We start from the raw sequence: 23229 nt of genomic DNA on the forward strand, positions 1-23229 counted from the left end.
ACTGAATTGGATATCCCTCCCTCAAAAGATAATAATTTGATATTCAAAGTCTCTCTTCTGCAACTGAACTGTACAGAACATGAAATATTGTTCATTGACAAATATAAAGAGTCCATAATTTCAAGTGATATGAATTATCATTAAAATTAATACTAGGCAGGAATTTATTAGAATATTTATTTCTTAGTTCTTTGAGCTGGTGTATATTCTTCAGGTATTCATTTTACCTATTCTTTTCAACAGGGAGCTGTTAAACACCTTTTGGGAGGATTTTTAAATATCTTGACACAAACAGATTCTAGTTTTCATGGTGAGTTAAAGGTCCAAGTAACTTCAATATTGGTTTTTAAAATCTAATGTTTTCACAGTCAAACAATGCCAATGCAAAATTGACAAAGGAAATTCATTGGTGTGTAAGTTTATGCAGCTGCTTTTTTAACTTGTAAGAAATATGCACAACTTTAGTGTAAATATAGGGTTATTTTTGAGCTAGTGGAAATAAGTTAAAGAAATACTGGCAGATCTGAAAGTGATAGTTGAAACCATAAACACTAGTGTGACTGTGTTAAACATTGCTTGCAAAAAATAGCAGCTGATGAATTCTTGTTCCATCACAGTGTAAGTCTGCATTTCCAATTTCTTTGTAACCCAGATCTTGATGATGTCTTAAGTTTTATTTCTAACTGGAAAGCAGCTAGCTAATCCAAGAATATGGAAGCACTGCCCTATGAAAATACCTGCCATAAGGTAGCTTCTCGTAATGGCTCATAACAGGAGGTAATGTAAACCCATCCCAGGACTTGGATCCATAGTGGCTTTGTGGGGAGAGCCTTTGCAAGGCAGACACTTGGTTTTCAGGCTTTGACTCCATTTTGCAAACCCTAGACAAAATTTAGCATAGCAGGAATTGATTCAATGAAATTTTAAATGATAGTATCAGGATGTACTGTTGGATCTCTCTAGAATTCATCTTGTAATTGTTACTGCTTCCTTAATTTGAAATGATTTTGAAAAAGACTTCAAGTTCCAAATTAATCTTTCCTTGTAATAGCATACAGTGTGAATTTTTAAAGCTTAAAAAAATGAATTTCAACAATATTATTGTCTCTTTATTTTTAGCATGTCAGATGGTGCTGGTAGATCTGCTAGTTTCCTTGATGAGTTCACAGACCTGTTCTGAAGAGCTAACTCTTCTTCTGAGGGTATTTTTGGAGAAGACACCTTGCACGGTATGTGTGGAGTAGCACATAGCAAAATTCAGAGATCTAATGAGAAAAATCTTTTGTATCAAAGAATTTTGGGACATGAGGGAAACACAGCAATGTTTGAACTGGTCAGAGCAAATAAAATTTGGATGTAGAGGTAGTTCTTTCTCAAAACTGGAAAGAGGAGATGAGAAGGGTTTTGAAGGGTGTGTTGGTCCTGGGCACTCTCTTTTGCACAAGAAACCAAGAATCCTCTCAAGGAGACTGACATTGTGGTTATAGGTGATAGAACAATAATACTAAAATTGAAAGCAATTACTTTAGAGTTAAGAGACATCTCTTTTTCAAGAATGCTTTAGCAGCAGGAGTTACTTTCAAAGGTGTCCTTAGTGGGTGTGATGCTGGAATCTACTGCTTGTGTGGGATATCCTGCTAAAATAACTCTGGTTTCTGTGAGAGTCTGTAGAAAAATAGAAATGGAAGAAAAAAGAAATTACTGTGCAGTGTGAAATAATACCAAACCAAATAAAGAGTCACAAGTCAATTTTTCAATGATAGCTTGTAATTATCAGGCAAATAGTAAGACAAACTTTTTGGCTTAAGGGCTGAGCTAGTTTTGTTACTGGTTAGGCAATAACAAAGTCTTGTCCTGGATGTACTTTTTTAACCAGCCTCAAAATACAGGGCAAAAGGTGCAGTCTTCTTATGCACATAACTGAAGTGAGATAAGATTGTGCAATGAACACCTGCTGCGTTTCAGCTGATTCCTAAGCATGATGACTTGAAGTCTGACCTGCCCAGACTAAATTCCCAAAGCTTTTTTGGGCCATAGTCTATTGAAGTTACTACCTGATGCTTTGCCAATGTGTGTGGGTTTGGATATATGAACTCACTTCTCTTAAAAAAACACGAATCCAAGTTTAAATGAGTAGGCTTCTGTTTAGTTGCATGATACTTGACTACATGGTGTAAACAATTTCTTTTTTTTCCTCATTTATTTGTTTTATTTCTTCTAGGAGGTACTACTCAAGGGTGTATTGAAGATTGTAAACACTAATATTTATATGAATCCATTACAATACCTTGCCTTTCCTTTTCTGAATGGCACAAATTTGAGTAGCAGTTCTTCACAAAAATGCACTGGCACTTCCAACAATAAAAATGCTGGACTACTAAAAAGAGCAAAATTGTCACAGAGTAAGAAAGAGGCAGATGGTGAAAACTTGAGTCACCAGCTACTTTCTTCTTGGCATGTAGCCCCAATTCACTTGCCTTTAGTTGGGCAAAACTGTTGGCCACACATGTCCGATGGCTTCAGTGTCTCACTGTGGTTTCGTCTAGAGTATGCTCATGAAACTGAAAGTTCAACAGAAAAGGGGAAAAAAGTCAAGAAGAGAAGCAGACTCATAGCTGTAAGAGAGAGCAGTTTTGACAGCACAGGTGAGGATATAGTATTTTGTTTTTGCTTAGGTAGCACTGAAGAATTCTGGTTGTAAATATTAGTAATCTATGTACTGTATACAAAAGTTATAGTATGAATCATAAAATTTCAACAGAACTGGTAGTATTTCTGATTTTTTCATGACTGCTGTGCCATATACTTAGAAATGAAACATTTCCAACCCTAATTCTTGAATTAGATTAATGCCTGCTTCCTTGGAAATATAGTATTCTCATTGAATTTAACTTCAGTAATGTTTCTGCAATTTCATCTTATGATGAAAATGATAAATGCTACAGCTGTGGTTATGGAAAAAACATGCTCAAGTTCATTTGATTTTATGTATTGATGATCTAGTCTCAGGCTGACTCCATATAAATCCTCTTAACTTTCCTTGTGAGTGCACCATGTAAATGCCAATAACTGTACAATAATTTAGTGTTTATGCTTTTGTAGGGACTCAGCTGCTCCCAAACTGTTCTTTGCGGAATCCTTTGGATTATAATTTGTAAAGGGAAATGTCTTCCATTCATAACACTTGGAATACCTTTACTCTTTTTTTGTTCTATTTGTGTTTAAGGAGGGAAAACCCAACCATGAATCTTGGAGCTCACTAGAGTTGCTTTTATTAAGTCTGTGCTTTTGCTTGATAAAGTAAGAATACTGATCATGCTTAAAGGGTAGGATGACTTGTGAAAAAAAAAATTGGAAGATTTCTTGGTGCACACTGATAGTTCAACACAGGGATGTAATATGATATATCAAAAGCATCTTTGGTGGAGTGTATTCAGTTCTGTGGATTTATATATTACAAAGAAAAACATGTAAAGTGCTGGGTTAATGTTAGGTTCCTCTTTCTGTTTGAGACGTAGGTTTCTAAAGAGAATCAAGCTTATTAGTCAACCCACTTAAAAAACCAAACCAAACTGCCTCAACCAAACAAAAACCAATTCTATGCAGTACCTGAACTGTTTCTTTTCACACTTGATATATGCTGTGAAAGGTGTTGTTTTATGATATTGTAATTGCAACATGTTTATATTTCTAGAAGAAACAAAGTCTATAGGAATGGAATATGCAAGCCTGGGAGACAAACTTGTTGAAGATGGCTGTATTCATATAATTTCCCTGGGTTCCAAAGCTCTGATGATACAAGTTTGGGCAGACTTGAACACTGGAGCATTCATATTTCGGTATGGTGTATTAGTCCAGAAGCTGTCCTGTGGACATACTGAATTATTACCGCTAGTAGCAACTTGCAAAGAATAGTGATGGAAAGTAGAGAACTAATTTCTCTAGAGCAGAGACATCTTGCACGCTGATGGGCAACATCTAGTAACTGTATTGGATACAGATCTACAGGTTTATCAGCTTCAGCTGTTAACTTCTGGTCTTGTGTGTTTCATGTAGTCATTTATAAATAACTGCACACAAAGTAGCAATTCAAGTTCTAATGAAATGGCACAATAAATGTGAAAAGATTGAAAAGATTTTTGCAGTTGTCGGTTTTCACACCTCAACTGTGAAAATTGCTATTATGTAGTACTTACTGGAACAGTCTTGGTTTTAATCTTCTGAGCACATTTTAGCCCTAATATAGTTCTCAGAAATAAGCCTCAAGTATCCTTGAAATACGTCTAAAACTGCAATTTTAGAACACTTTATTTCAGTGTTCAGAGCGCCTGCATTTTTTCAATAAATTGAATTCAACTTTTCTCTAAAATAGAGACCTTTATCTTAAATGTAAGCAGATTTATGCAGACAGGTTAAATAACTAAAGTGCAAGTGTTGTGATGATTTCCCTAGCTTATGTTGAGCACACTAAAAATACTGTGATCAAAGAACCGTGATCAAAAAAATTACCTGTCAAAGTTAAGGAATGCAGTCTCAAATTAACTGAGGCCAAAAGGGCAGATTTGGGGCTTAAAATGCAAATATGAAAACACTCACCCTCATTTTTCCTTTTATGTTGTTTTCATAGTATGTGCATGGATCCAAATGATGAGATGAAAGCTGGTCTTCTGGCACAGGCTGAATCTCCAGGGAATGTTTTCCTTGTGGGCAGGTGGCAGCATTTGGCATTAACATACCTGCAGAAGCCAGAAGGCAAGAAAAATTTCCATGGAAAGCTGTTGCTGTGGGTTTCTGGTCAGAGGTAAAGAACACATTAGTTGTACCTAGAGATTTAAACAAGATATTTTTGGTAAGAAAACATCTGCAGTGTTTTGGTGCAAGCTGCAATTAAGGTTGATTAGTCTTCTAGGAGGATAGGAGAGGGAATATGTTACACTTTTAGGAATTTTTTAGAATATTAAAGATATCCAGAATATTCATGGATTACTTTGAGAATTGTCAGTTTATACCATGGACCAGTGCAGACATCAATGTTTTTCTTCATCACAAATAAGTAAATGAGGCAAGTACTACAAAATCTTGAGTAAGATCCTCAATAAGCTGTGGCATGGAGTTGGCAGTAGCCATAATGTATCTGGCTGAATCCAAATTAAAGAGGTGTAGGTCCGATACTGACAATATTGTTTGAAGTAGGAATTAAAAGGAGTAGGAGAAAAGACAATCACCTTGTTCCACTGAGAAAAATGAATAGGGAAGAAGTTAAAAGGTATTTCAGACAAGAACTGACAGTGATAAGTACTACTTCCACTGCAAGGTTAAGGTCCATGCTCCTAAATGAGGTACCTGATACTAGGTTGAGTGGGCCTGTGCCTTCATGAATTATTCACTGATTAGAGAAACAGGAATTTATTAAATATCAGTCTTTACCCTTTCTTCTTAAAGTATGATCTCTGAAGGCTGTGTCAGGTCTGTGCATGCTGATATTCAGTATAGTCCAAATATGGAGATATAGGGTTAAAGCTAAAAATACTGCAATGTTTTCCCCATGTGTAGTTGTTGAGGCCTCTCTATATATAGATTTAGTTGCTAGTTTGCTAATAGTTAAGTTTTTTTGGGAAGCTTTGAATGACCTTTACAGTCCAATCAGTCTGTTTATAAAGTTAATTGGATGCTTTCTGAAAGCATCAGGCTTATTGCCTGTGGGTGTGCAGCACACCAGTTCTGTCAGTGTTTCCTGGTGCAAGGAAATCCTTAACATGGTGTTTTCCAGCATTTGGGAATCACAGTTTTCATGATGTGTATTAGCATACTCAAAGGACTTTCTCTTCTTAGGAATAGTAGAAGTTATTGAAAAATTGTGATATTTTAGAAGTGTGTGTAGTGTTAGATACCATTTCTTCTTCAAGGTCAGAAGAACTTTAAGAGCTAGGAAAAGTTGATTTCATAGCAGCTCTGGCTGGCACTCTATCTGTTTTATGCAGTGTTGCAATGCATATATTATTGTTACTGAGCTTGAAGGTGCCTGGAAGTTGAAGAGGACTTCAGTAATTTAGTGTTGATGACAGCATGGCTACTGAATATTAAAATGAATTTTAAACCTAAGCAGAATATCTTAGCAATATTGATCACTTCTTATATTTAAACTTGTTCATTTATATGTATTTTTAGGCAATGTGAGATTAATTTAGATTTTGCACTACCAAGGAAAACAAGCTTATCATCTGACAGTAACAAAACATTTTGCATGATTGGCCATTGCACATCATCCCAAGAAGATCTGCTTCGATTGTCGGGTAGATGGGATCTTGGAAATCTGCTTCTGTTTAATGGTACTTTTGCATGCTTTTTTTTTCTTAAATAACTGCTCATTTCCTCCTTCCCCTCCAAAATCAAAGGCTTATTTTAATATCTTTTTTAACATGCCAAGTTTTTTACTGTAAAAACAATACACCCTTTAGCAGGGTAATATCAGGGAGAATGTAGGCAAATGTTTCAGTATTGGATACTTCCTAATGTGTCCTTCTGCCATATTCTCTTGCTTTCTCTTTAGTGCAATGATGACAATTTTCTTAGAATTTTTTAAAATAGCACCTTGGGGTAAGGGATAGAGAGCTAGTGGTATTTGCTCTGTTTGTTTGTTTGTTTGTTTGTTTGTTATTTTTTCTTAAAGCACTCAGTATCTTACCTGGAAAATTTATTTCACTAAACTACTCCCTTCAAATCATATAAAGCATATTTAAAAAGTTAACAAAATCTGAACCACTGAATGCTCTGAGTTAAGCATGTTTATTTGTGGAACTTGTAGTGTTACTTTGGAGATTTCTTAAATGTATAGTTCTCCTCCTTCCTTGGGAAGTCTTACCTAGTACTTCTGGGTGTTTGCTTAATGCTGAAGGCTGGAACCCTACTGCTTTGTCACCTGGCATTTTAGATGCTGTGGCCCAGTCAGGACTACTCCATAAGTGAGATAAGTTTGTGCAGGATGCGTGGTGCATGCAGGTCCTGTGTTTGTAGATGTGTATTTGTGGGCCATGGGCAAGAAATTTGTCACAAATGTAACCTGTGGAATCTACATGGTTTGGTTGCCACGTGCCTGCTGCCTGCATAACAGATGTATCCTGAGAGCCTGGATTTGCTGCTGTACAGTTGTCGTGCACCCATAGATCAGACCTGGGACTGTAGCTAATAGAATGCATTAGACTGCACTGATTGTTTTATCATCAGAGCCTACAAAATCCAGTTGGTGGTATTCCTTGTAAAGTCTCTGGTCCTACTAGCCAAATGTATGAATTTTGCTTTATTGTATAGTAAAGAGTTAACAGATTGTTTTTCTGGATTTTAGGTGCAAATATTGGACCAGAGGAAGCATTTTACTTATACGCATGTGGCCCAGACTTTACATCTGTAATGCCTTGTAAATATGGCAAAACATTGATTGACTGCTCAAAGTACATAAGTAAAGAAATTCTACAGTGTGAACAAATTAAGGAGCTCTTCATGGCAAAAAAGGAAGTGGATATTGGGCTTTTAATTGTAAGTTTCTACTTAAAAATGGTCCTTAATCTTTTAGAACTGATTGAGAAAGTGGGAATGTGTTTCCAGCTGTCTTCCAAAGTGAATGTTCCATCATCTATAAATAATACTGCACATTAAATCATAGTGGATAAACAGGTGCCTCCAAAAGCTCTAGGATGGATATATAGCTCTTCCCTCCAGTGTAAAAGTAGCCAAGGACTGCTAAATTAACCTTTTAAGATTAAAACTGAGAGAAGAGGAGAAATGAGGATTTATCTGGCTTTAAGGAAGCAAAAGAATTAATGCAAATTCCTTGAAGGTTTTGGAGGAAATAAGTTTGCATCATGTTTGGCTGAAAAATCATTTTTCGGCTGGCAGATACTGCTTTCCTTATCTTTCCAGACTGAAATATCCCTGCCAGATGCAGGTGTAAATATACTTATTGCTAGAAGAAGAATAAAATAAAACTTGCTTATCAGTGAAGCCTGCTATATTCTGGGAATTCATGTTGTAGTGATTCCTGCTGTATGAATTGTTCCCACTAGAGGGATTTTTTTAATTTCATTTTGTAGCTGTAGGCAAAGGCTCATTCTGTCTGGATGTGATCCTTGTAGACAATGGTACTAAATTTTGAATAGGTTAAGAAGAAATGAATGGGATAAAAGCTTAACAAATCAGTCATGCAATTTATAAGCTTATTTTGCCTTACAGAACACCAGATAGACAGAGAGAAGAACCATGTGCTCAAGTGATAAATTAATCTTTGCACTTTTGAATACAGTGCAAGCTCCTTAAATGAAATTATTTCTCTATTTTAAATAACTTTCCAAATAAGATCATTTTACATTTCTGTGAAAATAAGCTAGTTACTTTCCATAGGAGCTTTGGTTTTGGTTTAAGTCTCTTTATTAATGAAACTTGTGTTGAGTTTCTTATGGCAAAGCTGATGAAAGAATAGAATTAAAACAAAAAGCTGGAGAAGATTTTTAAAACATCAGTATTTTCTACTTTGCGTTTTCGAGAATGAAACTCTACCCAAAATACCTCTATATGCTCATTTTATTTTAAGTTTTTTAGTAACTTTGTTTTTTATGCAAAACAGTTATGTAATTCTTCAGGTAGTGAAAGCGGGGGGGAAATCCTTGGCGAAATTTCTTAGCGTTTTCTTAATTTTCTGTGCTTTAGCTATTGCATGAGTTTGAAATTTGGGAATCCTGTTCCATTTTAGTGTACATGCATCCACACACAACCTCAGTGCAAGTTAATGATAAAGTAGAAATGAACTGCCAAAGTTGTTACTGCCTGCTGTTAGGTGACTTTTGTCTTTGGCTTTTTGTGTCCTTTGTGGGCGGGGGGGTTTTGTATTAAATTTCTTGAAAATAATTGAACTCCTTTTTTTTCAGGAGAGTCTTGCTGTTGTTTATACCACAAGCTGCCCTGGTCAGTACACCATATATGAGCCTGTGATTAGACTGAAAGGCCAAGTGAAAACTGTACCTTCTCAGAGACCTTTCAGTTTGAAAGAAGTTCAGAGCAATGTGTTGGACTCTTATCACCTAAAAGCACTTCAGCCAGTTGAATATAAAACACTTCAGGGTATACTGCATGAGATTGGAGGCACTGGTGCATTTGTTTTCCTCTTTGCTAGGGTAAGGGGGCTGGAGGAGAGGGGTGTGTGTATGTGTTCTCCCATATAAACTTTTCCTTGTATCTTGGATAGAAAATCACATTATTCTAGCTACCTTGCTCAAGTCTGCATGTGGTGCTTTTCTGTTAAAGAAAATAGCTGTGGCATAAGACTGCATCATTCTGATAGTCTTAAACTGGAAGTGTAATTATAATTCTGTTGCATTTTGGTTTTTATAATATTGCCAGTATGCAAGATGGGGAGTTACATTCTGGTTTAGAAATGGGGCTTTTAACTACCAAGAGAAATTATTTTTAGGGACGTTTTAGAGCTGATTATGTTTTTCGTCTTTGATTTTGCCTGTCTTTAACCACTTTAACCACAGGATATTCACAAGGCAAGTATGAATAAATATGAAACTACATGGTGTGCAAAGCTTTATTTTTACTTAGTGAATAGTGAGAGCTTTTGGGCGACAACTGCTCAGCTGTGTCCAAAGGCTTATCCTAAGAAAAATTGCTATTTGAAAAATAGTAAAGGCCTTAACTTAGTTACTGCCTAACTGTGACCTTTACATTGGAGAGTCTAATATTTATACTAGCAGTCTCTGAAGTACTACAATTAATTCAAAGTACTACTGTAGGCCCAAGATGTGTCTGATTTATATGCCTCTGGTATTGCTCTGAAAGATATGATGAGAGTAGTAACAAATGCACATTACATTATGGTTATAAAGACACTGCCTGTTGTAATTTCAGCACTGATAGTGAAATCTAAGGTGAAAATGCTAATCCATGTTATTTTATGATGTAAATTTATGCTGAGTTCTGCTGTAGATCCTGCTGAAGGCTGTTTGCATTAGTATAGCAAGCAAACAATAGATCAGCTGTGAGACAATACAGGTTTTGTAATCCTTGTTATCCTGTGTATAAATGTGTAAGTGCAGCCAAATTAATAGGTACATGTCAAGAGAACCTATAGAATCTGAAATCCCGTTAATGTGAGATTTCATTCTTGTATATTTTTGGTAAAAATACTAGTTGCTCTTAGGATTCAAGGATTGTGGACAGCAAGGAGGGAAAAGGGATTAATGCTCTTGATCTATAAAATTGCTGGTCTCTTTATGGATAAAATAAAACTATAATGTTTGACATTTACTGCTAGACTTAGTCTAGAACTTCAGAAACCTTTTTTATAGCTTAAACACTTCAGAAAAATACTTTTATTTCAGGGCAAACAGTTTATTCTTATTAGTGGCCCATGTATTTCACAACCTTGTGACTTTGTAGCATAGGAAGCACCTTCTACTTAAAATTTATTTAGAACAGATTTTTTTCCCTAGAAAGGGATTCTTGTAACGGGACCTGTATTTCCTTAGCAGATCATAATTTAGCACAGTAGAAATGATCACTTCAAGTACAATATCTGAATGTGCACACAGACAAAATGAGGATTAGGTACATAATCTCAAATGCTTTAGAAGAGATTTAATCTGTAAGTAGTTAGGAGTGCAACAAAGCTTTTTTCTAGATGCTTCTCACTTAAACTGCCTTATTAAATTTGCCTTTTCCTCAGGTAGTAGAGATTACCAGCTGTGAAGACACTCAAGCTTTAGCACTACAACTGATACTATCCTTAACAAAGTACAATCAGCAGAGAATACAGGAGATGGACAACTGTAATGGTTATTCTATGATTCGTCGGGTGTTGATCAAACCACAATGCATTGTTGGATTTTGCATGCTGAAGGTAAAATCCTCTTTTAAATATGGTATTTTGTTCAATATTAGGAAAAATCTAGAAACTTCTCTGAGATTTTAATTGTACATTTGAAGCAGTTTTTACATAGGCAGAACAGTGATTTGAAGCAAGATTGGTATTGACCAGGTAGATATGTCTTAGCTATCAAGAGTATGCTGCCTCTTTAAAGATTTTATTTTTTTAAATAATTTGAATAGAACAACTGTACTGCTTTGTTTTGATACTCAAAAAAAATTTCCCCCCTCTTTTAAGACTCTCCTTGAAGGATGCTGCAGTGATGAGATTCTCTATATAAATGAAAGTGGGCAATTCCAGCTTGACCCAGATTCTACTGCAGTTATTCAAGATGTCCAGTTGCTAGAAAAGCTGCTGCTTGATTGGAAGATATGGTCTAAAGCAAAGGTAAATACTTTAATTTTGGAAGTACTTCAGGTCTAAAAGTCAATATTTAAAAAAAACCAAACTATTATCAAGTCTGAAATTAATTTCTCCAGTTATATGTTAGCAACTGGAGGAGTAGTAGTAGTTAGTTAATTACTGGGTTTTTCTAAAATTAATGTTCCTTGTTTTCCTTTGAATAGCAGTTTGTATTATCCATCTCCTATGATCAATACACTCCTTAATGTATTAAATTCTGTAAATGTGCTATATGCACATTTGAATTGAATTGATAATTTTTTGTGGAGAAACTAAGGAGTTTAAAAAACTATTTTAACTAAAACAAAACTGTTGAAAATAACCATTCAGGGTTAATATAGCTAAGAATGTACAAAACTAATTTTAGACAAGTAATTTTTTTGTATCTTAATCATTAAAACATGCTTAATTTTGTACGAGCATGACCTTCCTAATTAGTTTCTAACCTGTTCTGACCTGACCACTTGCACTCATTTAGTCATCTTGGGTTTAAAACTAACTTGACTTTGTGTTTGGGGTTTTTTTCCTTAGTATTTAGACTCATAAATATATTTTTGAAGATACATTCCTGTTTTTTTGTTTTTCAGCAAGGTGTTTGGGAAACCTTGTTAGCAGCTCTAGAAATCCTGATCCGAGCTAACCATCACCAACAGATGTTTAACATTAAACAGCTATTGAAAGCTCAAGTGGTCCATCACTTCCTGTTGACCTGTCAGGTTCTGCAGGTACTTCCACTCTGAAATCCTACTTTGTACTTGGCAAATACTCGTTTTTATTTGGAGAGGGTGGGGTAGAAGGGACTAAATTCTGTAGCAGAAGTTGAGTAGATTGTCATCTGTACTTCCAGACTACTTCCATCTTCAACAGGCATTGTTGCTGTAAACTGGTACAGTTCTCTACTGGGTGCTCCATTTACTGCTGGGCAGAAGGGACGGGAGCTTGTCACCTGGTGTGATTTGCAAACCTAGGCTCTAAGTTACTTGCACACCAGAGCACCAGCAGGAGCTGAAATGAACTGTCCCTTTTATATAGAAAAATGTGAGATGTCTCTTGCTGGTTCTTGTCTTTCGTACTGAAAACCAGATACTGTGCAGGTAGTGAAGTTGTCTGTGCTGTTACCTCATCAGAGCTAATGAGCCAGTTTGCCTGTAGTGCTCAGTCTGAGCACTCATCTCAAAATTTTGGTACAGTACCTTCATCCCTGGCTTGGAAATAGCTGTGCCAGAAAGGACTTTAGAGAAATGCTTCAGTCCTTTGATGGGCACTTCTGAAGAGCATGATTTTGAAAAGGTTTCCTGCTTATAGTAACATGTGTCCATTTGTGAAAATACATATTGTAATCACTTTTTCCTGTACTCTTATTTTCTATCTTACATTCCTTTTTTAGTCTGAGTTTCTCACTTAAGCACATGAAATGTGTTTAATGTTTTTTTACAAAAATATTTATCTCATTTTAGTATCAGTAAATTTTTAGTTTTTACATTTTTATGTGGTATTCCTTACTTTGGAAACTTGTTGGTGATGTAGTTAACTTCTAAAATTTTGTATTAGTGCAAATGCCTAGATACAGAAGCTCAGATGCTCATTTTTCTAAAAATTAACTTGCATAACATATGCAATATTTGGTGCATGATGGACTTAGATAACATTCAGAATGTAGCTCCTCTCAAAATTAAAGAATGCAGCTTTCTTAGATGAGCTTCTTTTCTTGTCTGTTCTAATGCAACATGACAGTTTAAAAAAAAACAAACAGAGTTTGTGAAACTGAAATTGCAAGTAGCTTACATTTGGACTACTCTTTCTTTCCAGGAGCATAAAGAGGGACACCTTGCATCCCTGCCTCAGGAGGTTTGCAGATCATTTGTGAAAATAATTGAAGAAGTGCTTGGTTCTCCCCCAGACCTGGAATTGCTGACATTGGTCTTCAATTTCCTCTTAGCAGTTCACCCTCCCACTAATACATATGTTTGTCACAACCCTACCAACTTCTACTTTTCCCTGCACATAGGTAAATATGCCACATAGATAAACAATAAGATAGAAATCTGGTCATAAACTAATATTTTTTTTTTTTAATTTTGCTGTATTTTAATGGCTATATATTAAAAATGATTGAGCTGTTGGGACTTAATACTGTAAACTACTTTTACATCTCTGAAACAGGTTACAATTAGATTTTATTTGGAGAGCTTTCTTCTGTCTATAGCCATAGATAATTTCTCTGGTGGTTGTACCTATAACTTTCTTAGTTTGATGCTGCTAAATGGTATGCTTAAGTTTAGCTGCCTAAATGTGTGGACACTTGCTGTGGGCAAGTTTAGAGAAAACCATATAGCTTATCTAGTAAATGGTAACTAGGTAAATGGAACTTCTTTGGAAATGTGTATTTGGTCCGTTTTCCACTTCTACTTTGTTTCCTCTTACTGAATTCCTAAAAAAATAAAGAGCATTTTTAGCAGTTGATGGCTTGCACTACAAGACATCATTGTCAGACACCATCAGTTCATTGCATATAAGTTCCTGGCAATGCTTATGGGCTTTGAGGGCTGCAGACCTAGAACAGAAGCTGCTTTAATATATCTGTACTGGATGATCATGTTGGCAAAATGACTATTGTGAGCTGATGTGAATCATGTATAGTTCATGCTTTAATATTAGCGTTGTACAACCTAAGCTATAGCTTATGTAAATGTGGAAAGCATCATCCAAGTTTGAAATATTTTCCTTTTGCAAATACCTGTGTACCTCAAGCTTTAGTGATCAGTTTCAAAGGCAGCACGGTTGTGTTTATCTGTATCTGTCATCTAATACTAACTGTTGTAAAATTCTGAGTAAGTGGAGAATGCATGTTTTAATACTTGAAGCCTTTTTAGGCTCTTTGAGAACAGCCATCTGTTTTTGACATGATAAAGTCAGTTGTCACAACTTGTATGTCTGCAAGGACCATCTCTAAATGTAATTATTTTAATACATTGTAGTATTTTTATTGTTCTAAAGGAAATTTTGAAGTCCTATCACTAACCAGAAACTGCTTTTTCCCAGTTGTTTGGACTTGAGCACTTCTCATTAGCCTCCAATGATCAGCTCAAAATGTAACCACCTGACTATTGTGAGTCTAATTTATCAGCAATGCAAACAAAAAGCTTTCATGAACTTTCCTCCTTATCTTTTCTTTCTAGATGGCAAAATTTTCCAGGAGAAAGTTGAATCACTTAGGTACCTGAGAAATTCCAGCAGTGGTGGGAAGTCGGTAGACAATTCTGTATTTGTGATTACGTCTCCAACTGGATTTACAGCTTTACCACTGGAAGGTAAAACAAAGATGTTAAGACTAAATCTTTTGGCAAATGACTAGAGTGCCTTGAAGTGTTACTTTCCCACAGATATTTCTTGCAAAGCTCCCCCTGTCTCTTGGAGCTTGATGCCTGAACAGCAGAGTAAGAAGGATGGAAGAGAACTAAACCGCCCTTCATTTTTAAGTTGAAATAGATTGCCACGTTGATGGCTCAGGCAGTGAAGTGGACCAGATAAGCAGAATAATTTCATTTGTTAAACAGATCTGCTAGAGATGCATGTGAGTGCCCTGACCAGGCAGCAGTTGAAGTAGTGAGCCATAAACAGCTGTCTCATCTGGGCAGAAAGCATTAAGCTGATATTTTTCTTTATTAGTGCAAAATCCCTAGCATCCATCCATACATTTCAGATTATGTGCCAGTGGCTATATTCTGGATATCATATGCAATACCTTTTACAATTGGTATATTTTTGCTACTTTACTTAGGAAAAGGAAATTGAGTATTCAAGCACTAGTTTGCTTGAAACAATATTTATTCATGGGGTTTTTTGTCTTCTTAGTAAAGAAGTGGTATGATGAACGTACTCATTACTAAATCAGTCATTTTTCCTTATGGAAAATGTATGAAGTCTCATTGATCTAAATGAGTATTTTTAGTACTTTTTTTTAATATCAGCATTACCAAATTATTGTTTTTTAATAGAGATTATTCATGTGTACCAGAGAAATACACAACATAATTTTTTGTGCAGATAGATGTTTGAGTGTTTGTAATATAAATTTGGAAATTCAAATTTAGTATAAATGTATAACTTACATTTTATTTAATCAGGAACTATAATAGTGATACAACAAGGAGTAATGGGTACAAATTAAGAGGGGACTTTTAGGTTAGATAATAGGAAGAAATTTGTCACTGTAGGGTGGTGAGACACTGGAACAAGTTGCCTAGGGAGGTTGTGAATGCCCCAGCCCTGGCAGAGTTCAAGGTCAGGCTAGATGAAGCTCTAAGCAGCCTTGTATACTGGGAGGTGTTCTGCCTATGGCAGGATTTGCTGGGACTAGAAGATTTTATAAGTCCATTCCAACCCCTTAACACTGTATGATTCTATAAAATATATGAACTTGTGTGTGTTTAAGCAACCTGCTAACTGCATGTGAGTTTGCAGTTTGTTGTACTACCTGCTAATGTATGTGAAGGCTTGACTGTAAGACTGTTGCAGTTGTGTAGATCTCCCTTGTTGTGTGAAGGCCAACCTTGTCTGGCTGTGTTGGCACATGTGTGTGTATAGTCATGTATTTCTTTCATATATTTCTCATTAAAAATACATTGCATTAGTACTAACTGATGCATAGTATTCAAAATACTTGTGAATGAGAAAATTCTCCTTTTCCTAGACTAACAGGAAACTGCTTCTACCAGTCTTGTGTGCTGACATCTTTCTCTCTTAAAACTATATTTTGTAATATGCTCTGAAAGTTTGACTGTTTCAGGTCAAAATGTGCAGTTAAAAGCAAGGACTGTTAATTAAAACATGTAGTCATTTGTTCTAAATTTGAAGTATCTGTAAAACCTTGGTGCAAAAGAGTTGCTGAGTAGTAATTTGATGTACACTGAAACACTGCAGATTGGACCTCTTACACAAAGCTCCAAATAGAACAAGCTGATTTATTTGACCCTGCTTTGAGCAAGGATTCTGGTGTAGACACCTCCAGATGTGCCCTCTACCCTCTATGATTCTTTAAAAGTTCCTGTTGAGGATTAGATGAAAAGATCCTAACTGAAATCTACAAACTCCAGCATATTGGCAAAAATTCCTTTGCATTTTGTTTCTGTCACATTTGACTTGCTAAATATATGGCTACATAATTGTTTACTATCTCTACTTTAATTAACCAAATCTGAGCTGTGTGATTCAGTTTTGCACATAAAATTAACTTGGGTCACTACAGTTTTAAGTAGATGAAGAGTGTAACATTGAGAAAAGCAGGGTTTTAGTGTGTAAGAATGCTGAAGATATCCTTATTTTTCTAGGGAGCACTTCCAAGGCTAGTGTACAGCAGAAGATAACCTCTCAGGTACCTAGAAGGCTTTCTAAAAGCTTACCAGCATCACCTACTTCCTCACCCCAAGTTCATCAGAAAAGACTGGGAAGCAGTGTTGATGACCTGCAGATCCTTGGTGAGCGTGACTATGTTGATCTTCAGGGTAGAATTGGTTTGGTAGAAAGTTCTGAAACTGTAAAGAGAGTACAGGAAGAACTCTTCCTTAGCAGCTGTGAGTCTGCAAAAACAGTTTGTGACTCAGAGCTAACATCTGCCGAAACATTTGAGGATATTGCAAAAGAAGTAGAGTTATCTGAAAATGCATTAGAGAGTAAAGAAGCTGATACAGACCTGAAATGTAATGAAGCTGCTGCTGGTGGTGGTGCTGCTGAGGTATCACTACGTCGTCCAGACAATCTGAAAGGACTGCCTTCATTGCAGAAGGGGCAGAGTAATTTTGCAGGATTGGGCTTGGCATTCTCTGTTCTTGGAGCTTCATCAGCCATTGCTCGCTGGCCAAGCTTTGCTGACAAGAATGTTCTTCCTGAGGACTGGGACAGTCTTGCTTTTTCTTCAGCTAATGAGAATACCCCAAAACCATCTGAGAGCCCTGATGACAGGTAAGCACATAAAATAATAAATTAACATGAGCTTTAATTTCATAGTTCTTGCTCTTGATTACTATTCCAAAAAATTCAAAGTCTGGAAATTAAGGGAATGTTTTCAATGACTGTCACACAAATTTATTAAGCTTTTAGTGTGTAGAATGTTCTGTTGTTTCAGTTTTTGCTTTATTTATATAACAAATTTTTAAAATTGGGATTTTTACTATGCACAGTAAGTGGGAGCTGCTCACAAAAAAAGTAGTTCTGGTCAGATTATCCTTTTTACTATCTGACATCTAAAAATAAGTGTTAATGGAGATTGATGGTTAGGAGTATTGGAGAAATTATGTCTTCTAAATTTCTAACCTGAACCCTCTTCCTGTCCCTCTAGAATTGCAATTTTATGTCTTTTAATCTTTCCTGCTGTAGTAAAACATATTCCTCTGTTTTCAGATGTGCAGAAGACTATCTCGTGCTTATCTGTTGTGGATTATATGATCTCTTGCGTGGAGTTCTCCTAATCCTACCAGATATCATGCTAGAAGATGTGATGGACAAACTTATCCAACCTGATTATCTTATAGTTCTTGTGAACCATCCATCTCCTCTCATACAACAAGGAGTCATTAAAGTAGGCCTATATAAAATATTTTCTCCTAAAAAGATGTGAACCAGCATGTTGGAAGTGTGATGGGGTTTAAATATTTTTGTTTAGCTTTCTTCAGTTTTCTACATTTAGTTCTGAGTTTTAAGATAAGTTTTCACTTTATGTATTTAAAAAAAAAATAAAACTAAGCAAATCACAAAGCAGCGTAAGTACAAACTCTTTGAATAGATAAACGTAGTCCCCAATGTAAGCCAAAGGCCTTAAGACCTTATGATAGTATTACCATTGTAAAAGGAAGCAACAATGTAGAAAGTCAGTGACACAAAACATGATGTAATGTGTAAAAAACTGTTTGCACCTTAGTTTGACTTGTAACAGTTGACTTTGAGTTATCCTGAGGAATCATTCACACATTTGTGGACTGAAATGGACTTGAGGCTTCAGAATGTTTTCAGAGTTTTTTGTAGTATTAAGGACAGTGTTTCTTTATGATGACATTATGTTGATAAAAAACTTTGAATAGATTTCTGTTTTAATTTGAAAAAGAATAAGGCAGTATGGCTTTAATGAGAACAAATGTCATACATGCATTTGCATGCACACTGAAGTGTAAGATTGAAGAAATATGGAAAATCGGAGAATTCATGTATGTATTTACTAACTGTTGTGAGTGAGTTCATCTGCCCCAAACTTGATGAAAAGCGTAAGAGTGTTCAGATCAAAAATATGTTATCAGATATTGATTGTAGCAAGGACAGTGTAAATTGCAGCTGCAATAGTATAATTGATGTTTTACAGTCTTGAATTTTGAAAAAAATTATTTTGATCACAGACAACAATTTAACTTTCAGGGCAATTATATTAAGTTTAACTCTTACACCATAATTATGCATTTATTTTTAGTTGTTGGATGCATATTTCAACAGAGCAAGGAGGGAGCAGAAGGAGAAATTCTTAAAGAATCGTGGCTTTTCTTTGCTAGCCAACCAGCTCTATCTTCATCAGGGGACTCAGGAGGTTATAGAATGCTTTTTGGAAATGCTTTTTGGCCGCTCTGTTGGCTTGGATGAAGAGTAAGTAATGCTGTGCTTTTATGTCCTGTAACAATATGTGAGTTATAAACAGTGCACTTTGCTGGTCAACAACCATAAAAAAACGTTCCTTCAGACTATTTTGGTATGTTTTGCTTGTTTAACATTGAAATGTATTAAAATCCTTAGGGCTATTTTGTGGCCCTTAAACTCTTTGTAAGCGACTTCATCTGATTGAGACTGTCAGCTGGGATCTTGTAAACACTCAGACTTTGAGTGCCTCAGAGGCCTTGAACTCAAATGGTCTAATCAGTTTAACTATGTCTCTGATCCTACATGAAACTGATTTGTATCCTTAAAAGTTTTAAGTAGTAGTCACTAGACTTCTCCTCTTGGATTTTGGTAGGTAATTAAGGAAAAATCTTGGTGCCACAGCTGCTTCTTTGTCTCGGCTCCAGATTTAAATGGCTGTCTCTTTTATGGAAAATCCCAGAGATATACCATTTTCATGACCTGAAGAGACACCTCATATTTACAGAAAAGGAGATTACCTTTAAGCAGACGGCTGTACAAGTAAATTATATTTTTTAGAACTAGACTGAATACTTAGTGCTTATACAGAAATCACATGTGTAAATATAATCATTGGAAAAATCTTGCCAAAAGATCCTTCTCAATTGCTGCCTCTGCAGGATTTGTAGCCAAATTACTTCTTCCTCTTGACCTGATCTTCACCACTCAAAAACTACTCCTGTTTAACTGCAATATTTAGTCATGGCTGCTTAATTTGCCCCAAGGCAGAGAACTTTTGCTTCTTCAGGATTTATTGTGAGACTGGAAAGATAATTCTAATGTCTTAAGCTTTTAGGATTGTGTGTAATAGTCATATGATGCACTGATAACCTTATAATAGTGCTGCAGTTTCTTAGTGCGTAAATAAAATGAGGTCTGAAGCACTGCTTTGAATTCTGCAATCACTATAAGCCAGGTGCCAAAGGTGAACTTCAGCAGTAATGGATATAGGATATCAAGCCTGCTGTCAGTCAGTGCATTGTTACAGTGATGACAAGCTGTATCTTTCTGTTCTCTTGATAGTGTCTATCTTAGTTATAATAGTGACTTTTGGAAAGGTGATGTAACATTTTTCTACAGTGATTAAAACTCCCTCTATTTTCATGAAGTCTACATTGTAGACAGTTGGTAGTTAGCTGATTTATGTTTTAGGCACTTCATTTCTTTGTGGCTCTATGAAAAGTTTATTTTTCTCTTATTGGACTTTTTAGTAGATAGGTATTGTTACTACAGTGAGATGTAGGAAATTACCATGGACATCTTTGCCAAAAGCCAAGCATATGATGCACAACTGGTTGAATGTATTATTTTTGTTATCAATTTGTTCTTTAGGATGCCATTTACTCTTGTTTCTGTTAACAGATTTGATCTGGAGGATGTCAAGAATGTTGGACTCTTTCGAAAATGGTGTGTCATTCCTGTTCTGGGTCTAATAGAGAATTCTCTCTATGATAATGTTCTGCTGCATAACTGCTTCTGTCTCCTCCTGCAAATCATAAATTCCTGCTCAAAAGTTGCAGACCTACTGCTTGATAATGGTTTGCTCTATGTGTTGTGTAATACGCTGGCTGCTCTCAATGGACTGGAAACAAAGTGAGTATTGTTTCTGTTGCTATCAAATATTCGAGGCACAGCCTTAAAGCTAGCAAGAAATTACTGTGTTATATTTTTTCTACTTTTTGAGATTATCACAGAGCATATGCAAAGTACTGGGTTTGAGGTTTTCAGCTTCATACCTGTAAGTTAATGTTTAGTCAGTTCAATTAATGGAATATGAAATGTTCCCTCCATACCTTAAATGTTCAAGTGGATGACATCTTAAAATGTGAGTTTGTCACACTATCTGCACTTTCAGTGCTTTTCTTAATAAAACTGAACAGTAAGATAAAGGCCCAGGAAATGATAGCATTCTCCTGTATCTATGCCAATATCAAAACTGAAGAAAAGTCTCTCCTGTACTCCTGATGATTTAATATTTGATATTTTGAGTACTTCAGTGACTTTATTAGCTTAAAGATTCTGTACTTTAAAAAAGGTTATACAGGGAACAAAGGAGAGACAGGATTTTGTTATTTTAGTTCATTAGTTGGTATCCTGAAAAAATGGAAAGGTTTATTTTTTACTTCAATATAGCTTTTGTTCAGCATGATTACAAAATGTGAATGTTCTGATATTTTTTTGAGTAATATAGGATTTCAGATTTGTTATTTAACTTAAAAATCTGATAGTAATACATCATTTCTAATAAAACTGTGCTGCACTCAACATTAGAATGCCTCAAAAATGTGCAGGTATCCAATTTGCTAATGTTAACACTAAAGAAATGTCTTGAGTTATAATTTTCTAGTCTTCAGCAGTAGGATTTTTATATGAAGTACAGCATAATGTTAGGTGTAGTTGGCAGAAGTAGCAAGGGGAATAATACTGGTTCTTGTTAAGAGTTACAGTCTACTAGAATTGTCATGTTTCTGGTAACTACAACTTTGTTCGCAGCATTCCCTTGAATGACTACAAGTTACTTGCATGCGATATACAACAGCTGCTGGTAGCAGTTGCAATTCATGCCTGCAGCTCCTCAGGTTCTCAATATTTTCGTGTTATTGAAGACCTCATTGTGCTGCTGGGTCATCTCCAAAATAGTAAAAATGCAAGGATGCAAAGTAAGTTGTCTGCTAATTTTTGGGATCATGGGACTGGAAAAGTAAATCCCTTCCCCAGTGTTTTTTGTTTAATTATCCTGCTGAGGGAGAAGGGGAAGTTTTCTGGTGATGAATCTTTCTCATCTAAGTGGTTCTCAAATTAGTAGCTTCCCTTAGGAGCCTGCCGTGTGGTCAAGAATTGTGTACTGCTAATCTGAAAGAACAATGTAAAATTTCTTTAAGGATATTTAAATGAAAATATTCTGTACAGTTTCATTTAGCTTGTTTTAGAGTTATCAAATTCAATGGCTATTCTGTGAGAACTTATTTCTGTAGTGTCTGTATCTGTGCGTGGAATAGTGAGGTGACTTTGTGTGACTCCTATTGAATCTAGAGTTTTATAGTTCTTCACACATTTTGTGTTTTGACTTGCTACAAACATCTGGTAAAAAATCCTGAAGGTGTGTAAAGTATGTCATGTATACTTTGTATGCCTCTCTCTCTAGATATGGCAGTTGTTCTGCAGTTAAGAGTTCTTCAGGCAGCCATTGAGTTAATAAAAACCACAGCAAGCCAAGATGCTCAGGAGCAGGCCAGTTCAGCCCCGGCACCCTCGGCGCCACATCGCGCAATGTTTCAGAAGCGCAAAGGCATCGCGGGTGAGTAGCGGAAGTGTAGCATTCCTGTATGTATTTCTCCTGTATGTATTACTTGATGATTCCATGATATTTTTCTTTGGGGGTTCTCTTGAATTCACAAGTTGCATAATGAAGATGTTTTTAAAGTAATTCATAATGCTTATCATAGCCAACCTCACAGTAAGTTAATGCCAAAATTGTGTTAGTGCTTGTAACTAACACAGCTATCATGTGGAGATTAATGAAAAGCTGTGCAACAAAGCAGAGACCATCCTGAAATAAATACCTACTAATCCACATTTAGACTTGGAAGTGCCACTGGTTTTGCTTTTAGAACCTCGGTTGAGTTCTAGCTTTAGCAGTAATACTTTCCCTGTATTTGATAGCTAGTCAGGCCTTCTGCAAAGGTTTTGGAGTTGTCTGGATGTAAGTTAATTTTGTATGTCTCTTACAAATAAAGCTGCACTAAAGACTTCACAGAAGTTACAGTTGAAAAGCTTGGTAAACACTTCTTATTCCCTGTTTACTATGGGAATGTTTCTTCTGAGATGGCCACCTTTTGAGACCCCTCTCCATCAACCTAGTGAAATAGTCTACATACATGTTCAGTACAGTGAAAATATTTTTATATGAGTGAACTTGGTAAGGCACTGAAGGTAAATAGAAATAGTTATTTCCGAAAGAAAGAATACAGTCAAGCCCTCCCAGTTAATTTCAAGAAAATTCTGAGGAATAGTCTTATAATTTAGATATTGTGATTCTATTGGTAGCAATAAGGTACCAAGGTATGGTGCAAAATGTGTTTGCTGGTATGTCTGGCTCTCATTTGTGCTGATGAACCCACTCTGCAATATGCAATATTTTGTTGTATCACTAATTTTTAATCCTTCATCCTATTTATACAGAAAATAGGAATAAAAGTAGTGGTTTTGAATGTTTAGCACAAAGATATGGAAGTCAACCAATAAATCTTATC

The 23229-nt window shown here is 35.8% G+C and overlaps 1 protein-coding gene across 1 annotated transcript in view; it reads left to right on the forward strand.

Annotated features, from left to right (window-relative positions):
- The window catches only part of LYST (lysosomal trafficking regulator), a 75873-nt gene that overhangs the window by 27171 nt on the left and 25473 nt on the right, over positions 1–23229 (forward strand). Inside the window, exons 10-28 of the mRNA XM_056488213.1 lie at positions 244–310; positions 1120–1229; positions 2222–2645; positions 3695–3839; positions 4628–4801; positions 6169–6329; positions 7343–7533; positions 8919–9164; positions 10718–10891; positions 11156–11305; positions 11908–12045; positions 13130–13328; positions 14500–14631; positions 16651–17281; positions 17720–17897; positions 18777–18946; positions 20339–20569; positions 21470–21636; positions 22122–22274. Coding sequence (XP_056344188.1) covers positions 244–310; positions 1120–1229; positions 2222–2645; positions 3695–3839; positions 4628–4801; positions 6169–6329; positions 7343–7533; positions 8919–9164; positions 10718–10891; positions 11156–11305; positions 11908–12045; positions 13130–13328; positions 14500–14631; positions 16651–17281; positions 17720–17897; positions 18777–18946; positions 20339–20569; positions 21470–21636; positions 22122–22274 — 3841 coding nt within the window. The remainder of the gene's footprint in view (positions 1–243; positions 311–1119; positions 1230–2221; positions 2646–3694; positions 3840–4627; positions 4802–6168; positions 6330–7342; positions 7534–8918; positions 9165–10717; positions 10892–11155; positions 11306–11907; positions 12046–13129; positions 13329–14499; positions 14632–16650; positions 17282–17719; positions 17898–18776; positions 18947–20338; positions 20570–21469; positions 21637–22121; positions 22275–23229) is intronic.

This window comes from Oenanthe melanoleuca, chromosome 3, assembly GCF_029582105.1.
Source record: "Oenanthe melanoleuca isolate GR-GAL-2019-014 chromosome 3, OMel1.0, whole genome shotgun sequence".
Classification (NCBI taxonomy): Eukaryota; Metazoa; Chordata; class Aves; order Passeriformes; family Muscicapidae; genus Oenanthe; species Oenanthe melanoleuca.